This window comes from Sebastes umbrosus, chromosome 6 (genome assembly GCF_015220745.1).
Source record: "Sebastes umbrosus isolate fSebUmb1 chromosome 6, fSebUmb1.pri, whole genome shotgun sequence".
In the NCBI taxonomy this organism is placed as follows: Eukaryota; Metazoa; Chordata; class Actinopteri; order Perciformes; family Sebastidae; genus Sebastes; species Sebastes umbrosus.
In genome coordinates, this window is record NC_051274.1 from 11,808,508 (window position 1) to 11,818,290 (window position 9,783).

Below are 9,783 nucleotides of genomic sequence, written 5' to 3' on the forward strand. Positions count from 1 at the left end.
GTTAAGTACTATTGATCTCATGAAAATGTAAAGGGGCACATGTTTGTACATTGACTGTACAGGGTTTTCCAAACATTCACACATTTACACATATGCTGTACATGCATGTTTGCCCCCCCACCCCCAAAATTATCCTCAGGAGCACTCATAGTTATACCATCTTTAGAACATTGTATATTTCTCAGGCTTGATCAATATAAAAACATTAATTACCATTTTACTTTATACTTCTACGCCACTACATTGACCTGGCAGCTATAGTTACTTTGCAGGTGAAGATTTTACACACAAATCATACGTTTGTTTTATAAAATATGACAAATTGTTGCAGATTAAACAACCCAACAGTGTTAGTTCCTGCATAATGTTTTGTTGAAACATTATAACCTCCATGAAGGGAGGATTTATTGCAGGACTGTTGTATTAGATTGCATTACTTTAAGTACCTACTGTAATGAACTAAGTGTATACTGTATACTGTAATGACAATGCAATCTGAAAAGGTCAATTCTGCACGAGTAGTTTTGATACTTTAAGTACATGTTGCTTTTAAGACTTCTGTACTTCTGCTAGAGTACATTTTCAAATGTGTTTTCTGATCTCTTTGGGGCCCCATGAGCCCAGTAACGCTGCTCAAGTCAGTTGCAATGTGTTGCAATGATGTTGTGAAAATACCCACAACTTCCCCAGAGCATGCAGCACACCACCACTCTCCGCCAACAACAGAATCCATCCACAGCACAAACCAGACACAAATAGCACTTTCTTCGTTTGAGCTTTACTTTACTGTCTTTGCTACCAACAATAAATATCCTGCAACACAATAGCTTATAGTCACATGCTTAAAATAAAAATATAAAAGAGTTAGCTTCGGGCTACCGCAAGGAAACAGATCCAACATCATTGCACATTTGTGTACATGGCATGGTGGGAAATTTGGCAAACCAGATGTTTATAAAGTCGGGGGCACAGTAAATGTTCTTTTCCTTATGTAGCTCCTGTGATCAGCGATGGTCCCGGTGATAAGACTGAGTGATAAAAAACACAAACAGGTCAACAAAAGGTTAAAAAACAACATAAGGCAGATTATCTGAACTGAAAAAATAATCCTCTCAGAAGATTCAAGATAGAGAAAACTAAACAAAGGCCCTGAAATGCTGTGTAAGAGTTATACATTGAGCAAAAACATTAAAACCTATTGTATTATTCTTTCTCTAACTTATGTAAGACAAGCCCTGATGAGCATACACATGAATATATTGCTTTTGTACAAACACACATCCAACATGACTTATGATACACAGGGTAATCTACAGTTTAAGGCAATGTATTAGACGGTTACGTACACAAACATTTTCTCCATTTTTTTTTTGTTGAATTGTGGGGTGATGTAACCACGCAGACAGAGCGCTAACAGCTGTACGCAGATCCTAAACAAACTGGGAGCTTGAGAAACCGTTTTTATAATTCTTCCACAGTGGAAAAAATATGAAAGGATAGGTTCACATTTCTCAAGTCTGTCTTAAAACAATACACACATATGTGCATTGACACAGTTTTTGCTTGCTGTAATCATTCCTCCTGTCCCTTCCTAGCATGCTGGGGGACAAATCCACAGGCCTGGTCCTAATATGAGGCTGCAGCGTCCTTAGTTAACCAAATCAATGGGAATTTCATACTTAAAGCACTTTCAATTTTACAGTTACCCATTGGTTTGTCTAACTGGTACTGCCGAAGCCTCATTTCAGCTTGGGCTAAAAACTAGTGATGTTACGTGCTGTGCCAAGGCTTCGGAGTGTGTGTCAAGTAATCCAGAAAGTTTTCTGTGAAGCGCGTATCAAGGCTTTTATCATTTTAGACCAATGACGTCATTGAAGACGCCCGAAGCTGAAACACAATTAAGAATTTTTTGTTCATGAATAAAAACGTTTCCCCATCTATCATTTTCCTATAATTACACAAGCACATTCACAGCCCTGTCCCCGGTTAAACCACTGCCTCACATCTGTAATAATATCTGCCTGTTTTACACTCTTTGACCAATAGGTAGTTTCTTGTGCATATGAAGCCCAGATGAAGCTTCGTGAAGTGAACCCTTTTGCAAAACAATTTGCTGGGGAGCTTCAATGCTTCATGAAACTGCATCTCGCCATCACTATTAAAAACAAAACAAGGACTGTGGATTTTGCATTACATTGGAAGCACATTAGGAAGGGATCCTTTAACGGCCAGTATGGACAAGAGGAATGATTACATTAGGCAAAACCTGCTTCAGTGTACACATGGGCGCCTGATTGTTGAAAAACTTGAACATATCCTTTAAAGGTATAGTTTGGGTGTTTTGAAGTGGGAGGTACTTATCCATAGTCAGTGTTTTACTTACAGTAGATGACTGTTGGCAAGCCCCCAGTTTGGAGAAGCAAAAAGGAGTTACCTCCCGGGAGCAAAGCAAAATACTGCTGTTGAAGGGGCCGGCAGCAAAACGTATTTTAGCCACCTAAAAGAAAGGCTCACCTAAAAAGATCAATATTGAGGTTACGCTATTTAAGAATATTTCAGCCGGTTTACCTTACCGTGAGACAGGTATACAGTCTGTTTCCGACGGGGAACTGAAGCTGTTAGCTATGCTCTTGCCAAAGCCACCAGACTCCATTGAAAATAAAACAGTAATCTTACCTCGCACAACACGAGTTGCTGGTCTACTGCTGCCTTGATTGGTTAGTTTGTTTATGTTATTGTGTGACTTTGCTGAATCCGAACTAACCAAAGTTACACAATAACACAAACAAGAGATCAGCAACACCTGTGTTCTGCGAGGTAAAATTAAATTTTTTTCAATGGAGTCCGGTGGCTTTGGTGAGAGCATAGATGGATACAACAGCTTAATTTCCTTGTCAGAAAGAGCTGTCTGACGGCAAGATAAACCGGAGAAAATATTTTAAATATAGTGTACACTTAAACTGATATTGATTTTTTTAGGTGACTAAAATATGTTTTGCTGCCGGCCCCGTCCACAGTGGTAACTCCTGTCTGTTCTCCAAACTGGGGGCGTGCTGACCGTCATCTACTGTAGGTAACACAGTGACTATGAATAAGTACCTTATACAACCCCACTACAAAACACCCAAACTATCCCTTTAAGTACCAGATATAACGTAACAGAGGGGCCACCAATAATGGCCAAACATGCATCGGCTCCTGTCAAAAGCCTCTTTGCCTGAACCTGCAGCTGCCTTGGAACCATGAATGAATGCTGGGCGACGTGTAAACTACAGAAGACTATCCACCTATAGTAGTGCTGCTTAGTTAGTAAAATAAATCATGTCTAATATTGGCAACTTGCTCTGTAAAAGTTTACACACTTGTTTCAAATGAAACAGAAAATGTCCTCTCAGTGATGGGAGCGTCTACAGTCTGCATCAGTAACAGTAGTAGAGTTGAGAGCGTAGCGCCCTGAAGGTGTCGTCGTCCTGCCCGCTGGCCTGCTGTCCTTCATACAGCATGGAGTCTGGGAGCACCACGCCCTCTAGTGGATCTGGCTGGCAAAACTCCACTATAAATTCCTCCTCGCAGTCCAGGAGCACTCTGGACCACGAATGCAAGTCCAGCTGGCCCGCGGTGCCGCCGTACTCCTCCGGCAGTACCGTCCGGGGGATGTTCCCGTGCAGAGAGCGCAGGTCAGAGCCGTGGAGGATGTACTGGATGAGGAGACAGCACAGATACCATGTTAGTGACGTCATCTGCCTCATTACTTAAAGTGGCTATGATCAATATTTCATGTCATTTGAAAGGTGTCAGTCAGTTCCTCTCAACTCTACGGAGATTTATAGCTTCTTTCAGCTCTTTTGTTGAGTCCATAACTTTACTGTTTTGGTTCACTCTCATTATAAAGTTTTCGGCCACAGCAGGAAGCTGTTTTCAGCCGAAAAACTCTAAATACACTACCGGCCCAGCTCCAAACAACAGCCAGACACAGTTAGCAGCTAGCTGGTGATCATAGTGGAGCATTCAGCAGCTAAAGAGACAGACATTTTCCATTCATAAGTAAAATTAATGCTAATGTTAATCTGTATCTGTGTATATAAGCATCCGTATGCCATATTATTAAACTTAAAAGGTGATAACATGTCACTGTTATGCTTACATCTGGTTTCTACTGCCCCAAAATGAATAAAAACCAGTTACTGCAGGTTTAAATTAACACAAAGTAACCCCTCTCAAGAGATTTAGGAAAATACAGGGTTGTGTAGCTGCTGGTTTCAGTTCATTCCCCTGAAAAGAAAATGCTTGGCCTTCCATTTTCACAGATGAAAATAGACCGTTATTTTGGAGAACAGGCTGCGGATAAAAGGGGAGGCACACGATTCAAAATAATCCTTTGTTTAAGACAAAAGAGTCAGAGACAATTCAAGGACAATAGTTACCCTCTCCGCCATCTTCTCCTTCAGAAAAGGCTTAATTATAGCAAAGATGCCTTTGAAAATCCTGGGCTCGTTTATTATGTTAACGGCCTTGATTCGGATTGGAAAGCCATCCTGTGAATTAGAAGAGAAACTGCATTCAGAACAGTCACAGCTGGTCCTTGTCAAACATTTAAATATTTCACACTCCGCAGTCACGACAAAACTCAACAGCCAGTGCTCAAGAGCCACTGTTGTAAATGACAAGGGTTTTTTTCTCAAGTGTGTTAATGGTACATGTCCACAGGGGTGTTTTTCATTGAGAGGGATCGCCTCGCTTCCCAGCATTGGACGCTTGATGGGCTGTCACTAGACACAAGGCACTAGGCACCTGACTGGTCGAACATTTTCCCTCGTGAGCTGCTGCTCCCAGCTTTCAAACCACAACCAACTTGGCGGCTCGATTGGTAACTATCACGAAAATAGTTCACCGAAATGTGTTTCTGAAAACATTTTATGTGGGAAATAAGCCACGCAGTTGATGAATCTGTCTTTATTTTGGATCGACAATGCTCAGTTTAAACCTTTCTTGGGAGTTTCCAGAGGTGGCGAGTCACGTCGGTCGCCTGTGATTTGCATAAAGTAGCATAGACCTCAACTTTATGCAAATGAGGAGCGATCAACGTGACACCCCGTCTCTCGAATCATGCTGCCACGCTACCAGAATGTATTGCATTCCTTACATAGACTATGAATGGGAAGCGTGGAAAGGACGGAGGCTGTGGACATGTACCATAACAAAGTTAATCATATTAACCGCTGTGTCATTACAAAAAAAGACATTTAGTGTAAATGCTGCACTCACTGATCCATTCCAGAAAAGAAAAACGTATTTGCTGATTTCATTTTAAAGGTCTTATTGATAACATGTTTATGTAGACAAATAATTTTTTGGGAAATAATACATCCACAGAGCCTTTAGAAAGGTGCTGGATAAAAGTCTGGCTTTTCCTGAAAAAAATTATATAATTGTGAATTGATCATTTCAAAAATTTGACGGGTCCAAAATAAATGCTTTTTTAATCACTGTGGAAGATATCAGATGTTTGGTTCCCTCTTCTAACAAGGCTTGGGAGCCAATAGTTTAACAACGTTGGTGTCACGTGGTGTCTCTGGGTCGTCTGTTAGTGTGGAAAAAACAGATAAATGGCTGAGACTGACGTTAAGTTCCTGGCAACAACTTGTTGTGAAGTAAATGCAATGGAACGGGGGAGGGAGAATGCATCATCTAGTGGCTGAATGTTATCAATGTTATCAATTGTACATTTTTAAAATACATTTAAGTGTCATCAGATCATAAGATGTTAGATTTCTATCAGATGATTTATTTCTTTTTTTTTTTTTTTAAAGTTATTTTTTTGGGGGCATTTTTCCATTTTTATGACAGGACAGTGGATAGAGTCTTGAAAGGGGGGAGAGAGAGAGTGGAGGCGGAAAGGGCCACAGGCCGGATTCGAACCCGGGCCGCCGCGGTCAGGACCAAGCCTTAATACATGGACGCCCGCTCTACCAACTGAGCTAACCCAGGCGCCCCAGATGATTTATTTCTATCATCAGATGTTAGATCTCTCACCTGGAGGATGCTCACAACTTTTTTGGCGAGGAATGGGCCTGGATTGGATGCTTGTGACATGCCCACACCGGTGTAGTCGGCTAAGATGACAATACCGTTCACCTGCGTCTCCTCTGGCTGGATAAGCTTCTCCAGAGTCAGATAAAGGGCCCTCACGTTGTCAACAAACGGATAATCATTTGGTTTCCATTTCCCTGTAAAAGGAGTTGAGTAATCATACATCATATGCAACGCCCGTACTGGAAGAGTTAGTCATACAGTATGTACTTAGAGATTAGAAAAAATACACTGAGTTTGAGGTTGAGTGAATAATGGGAGAGCTAAATGGATAAACAGTAATTATAAATTGGTTAATTCATTATAAAACTGCTCAATTCAGATACCAACCTGGTCGGAGACAGAGGATGTATCTCCCGTTGGGGTCCGGCTGTGGTAGGACAGTGAGAAAGCCCAGGTCCAGGACGTGTTTCACTGTGGACGGCTTCAGGTCCTGGAACACTTCCGGCCAAGCCTTACGGCCTGCATGGTAGTTAAGCAGCAGCTGCAGGGCCCGGTCATAGTCAAACTTCCTGGCCCGCAGGAAGCGCAGGAGAAAAGCGTCGTCCAGCCGGGTCCTGAGATTGGGCTGTTCCTGACGAGTGAGGCGAAAAAAAATGAGCTCCGCGGATAAAGAGTTGGTAAACATGACGAAAACAGTAAAACAAAGCAGGTGTCGATAAAGGTCAATACATTTATGACTCATTTTTAAAGATTTACGTCTTCACAAGGAACAAATGTGCTTGGGGCTGAGAGTCACAGGCCAGAGAAGTCAGAAGTATTCCAGACAAAGTAACACATTGTATTTTTTTATCTTTTCGTGGGATTTGATAGCTATAACAAAAACACAGAATATCACCAGCCCTACTTTTAAAAAGTTAAGAGACGATCCATCTCTTTAGACCACACATTGTGATTATTTAAGGTTTTTGTTTTATTGTATTCTAGTAATTAAAATCATTTTGATAGTGATCATTTTCATTTTCATTTTGTAAGTGTATGCATTGTTGGCTTTTGTAAATCAGCCTGCTTGTTTTCTGTTAATTCAATTTCCCACAACTCACATCTGTACAGGAACTTTGCCTGCTTGCGATTAAAAACATAAATATGTAATTAAAGAATAAGTATACAAGTTTGAAAATTTGAGTAAGCAATGCCAACCATTTTTGGGGTTATAGGAACAAAGTCTTCTAATTTTAGGGATGTTTTCTACTTAACTGCCATGTCCTGTTTTAAAGGTACAGTGTGTACTGTAGGATTTGGCAGCATCTAGTGGTGTGGTTGTAGATTGAAACCAACAGGATACCCCTCCGCTCACTCCTCCCTTTTCAAGACTGCGGTAACGCAAGCCGCAGAGTAGTTATTGTAGACATAGTTATGAATATTATATGCCATTTCTGCTAATAGATCTCTCGAAATGTTACACACACTGTTCCTTTAAATATTACCGGCACATAAACAGGAATGAGACTGTTATGTGTTTGTATGAATACCTTCAGTATCATGTCTCTCAGTGCTTGGACATCCCGTAGACGCCACTCTGGCTTCTCCTGGAGCTCTTCCCGTGCCTTGTGCACCAGCTCAGGGGTCAGGGTGCAGGAGTACATGGGTGGAGGGGGTCCAGGGAACCAGCTTTCTCCTGTAGCTGCTGATGGGTCCACTGGAGGAGACCTGAGATCGATTGACTCATGCTGATCGGCGTCCATGGACTGACTGGGTGAAGCTGTTTGGACAGAAACACACAAGAGGGACCAGAGAGGCTATGAAAACACAAAGACTTCTGGCAGGTGTCACACACAGTAACACTAAGTACGTTACATTTACTCAAGTACTGTTGAATGCAGGACTTTTACTTGCAGTTAAGTATTTTCACAGTGTGGTATAGACTCCACAACCAGCACTGCTCCCAGTAGACCACTTACACACCAAAAAACTGACAATAACCTGATATTTTCAGGTGGAATTTCATTCATTCATTAATTCATTCTCACTGTGCAATATCATTTTCCACTTGTGCTATGTTGTTAATAGTCTGTTTATTGTCAATACTGTATATACTGCTCCTATTTTTATGCTTCCTTCTATTTTAATGGTTCACATTTTGTTACACTTTGTTTAGCTCTTTTTTACTGTGTTAGCTGATGCATCTTGTTTTTTGCACTATCCTCTTTTGCTGCTGTACACTGCAAATTTCCCCACTGTGGGACTAATAAAGGAATATCTTATATCTCATCTTATTAGTACTTTTACTTCTGCAAATGATCTGAATACTTCTTCCATCACTACACACACATAGTTTACATCCATTTATACAGTTTTACTTCACCTAGACATCATTCATTGGTAATAAAACGTTCCCTGATACCAGATAATATTAGGAGAGTTCCCTACAACAGCACAAACATGAACTGTAAGTGTTTGTTTAGCATTGAGTCAGAGAATCAGACTAGCTAATACATCCTGATGCTGAGCAGAACCGAGGCGACACAACTAAAGTCAGACAAAATAACTGAATACCAACCTGGAGATGCGTTTAACATTAACCGACTAGGACACACGTAAACTCCTTTTTATGAGCATCCATTGACAAGAGATAAAAATGTCAACAAAGAGTCGTGACGACCAGAAACCTGTCAAACATAAACAACCGACCTGTCAGGAAAGTCCTTCTTCCGGGTTGAGAAATGGCGCTCTCTCATTGGTCCAGATGACACCACGTGACGCGCTGTGTGACGCACCAGAGTGGTCTGGTCTGTTGTTATGGCTATGCTGCGTTCAAATGCCTCACGGAAACTAGCCACTCAAACTTGAAAAAAAATAAAGATTTTGATTTAAAAAATAGTTTTCCGTGGGTGTTTCGTGAGTCTCACGTTTTTATACGTTAAACACTTTCAAAAACGTTATTTTAACAAATGACTCACTGACGTGGCAAGATTTTACTTGCTAAAACAAACATTTACATTCTACGACCCTTTCGTAGTTGCTTTTCACACGGCCTTCAGTGCACATGAACCTCACATGTTGCATGTCATGCTTCTTCATGCACTATTGAATACTAGTTTAAAGTTAGTTTAAAGCATTAGGTCTATTTTAACGACAGCACATGATGGCATTAAAATAAAAATAGACTATTTATTTTTATAGTAGGCTACAGTAGTTGGTGCATACTGCGTGGAGTTGTATTTCCTGTAGATCTACATATCTTTATCATTTAAAAAAAATATATATATATTATATAGTTAGGTTAAACTAATGTTAACTATATGTACACAGGGTTGATGAGGCATATATATATATAAAAAAATTGTGGGCAGATTGCAAGTATCAATTACACTTGAATACAGTAGATGGCAGAGTTTGTCTTCACATTGCTCAATCTGCAACCATGTCACTATAGGCTACATGTCTCAAGATATATCAGGTATGTTTTCTACTTCAAAATTCAAAATTCATTTTTAAAAATAATACTAACTAATGTATTTATATGTATGTACTTTTTTGGTGTTTTGGTAAGAAAAAAAGTAATTTACTTGGATATCTTTGAGGATGACTTCCATGTCTGAAGCTTCCACTTGTTTTCTAAGCCAAACCTCTGTCGTGACTCATGTCAGTCTGTAGTTGAGTGAGTCTAAATGCAGCACATTTATATTAGCTATGTATTTATTCAACTGGAATATAGAAATAGATCCTTGAAGTGTCCACCCTCTCTCTCCC

The 9,783-nt window shown here is 40.4% G+C and overlaps 1 protein-coding gene across 3 annotated transcripts; it reads right to left on the bottom strand.

Moving 5' to 3' along the window:
• Positions 1-758: 758 nt before the first annotated feature.
• On the bottom strand, positions 759-8,852 carry ttpal (tocopherol (alpha) transfer protein-like). Of its 3 annotated transcripts, none has more exons than XR_005207365.1 (7): positions 8,722-8,852; positions 7,563-7,792; positions 6,421-6,664; positions 6,034-6,227; positions 4,425-4,535; positions 3,363-3,698; positions 759-1,028 (listed from the first exon to the last, which is right to left on the bottom strand). XR_005207365.1 is itself a non-coding variant. In XM_037773509.1 (6 exons), exons 1-6 carry the CDS (start codon positions 8,607-8,609, stop codon positions 3,420-3,422), a joined length of 1,077 nt encoding a protein of 358 aa, XP_037629437.1. In that variant the 5' UTR covers positions 8,610-8,726; the 3' UTR covers positions 3,303-3,419. The 3 variants fall into 3 exon arrangements, 1 of the variants encoding a protein (XP_037629437.1); XR_005207364.1 differs by having other exon boundaries at positions 8,591-8,726; XM_037773509.1 differs by lacking the exon at positions 759-1,028 and having other exon boundaries at positions 3,303-3,698; positions 8,591-8,726.
• Between the last annotated feature and the right edge of the window lie 931 nt (positions 8,853-9,783).

What these genes read in the sequence shown, in the direction of transcription:
- ttpal (XM_037773509.1), bottom strand. An exon ending in TGAGAGACATGATACTGAAG is followed by an intron (nt 6,665 to 7,562) that starts GTATTCATACAA and finishes CTCACTCGTCAG; the next exon opens with GAACAGCCCAATCTCAGGAC. An exon ending in AGGAGAAGATGGCGGAGAGG is followed by an intron (nt 3,699 to 4,424) that starts GTAACTATTGTC and finishes CTCCTCATCCAG; the next exon opens with TACATCCTCCACGGCTCTGA.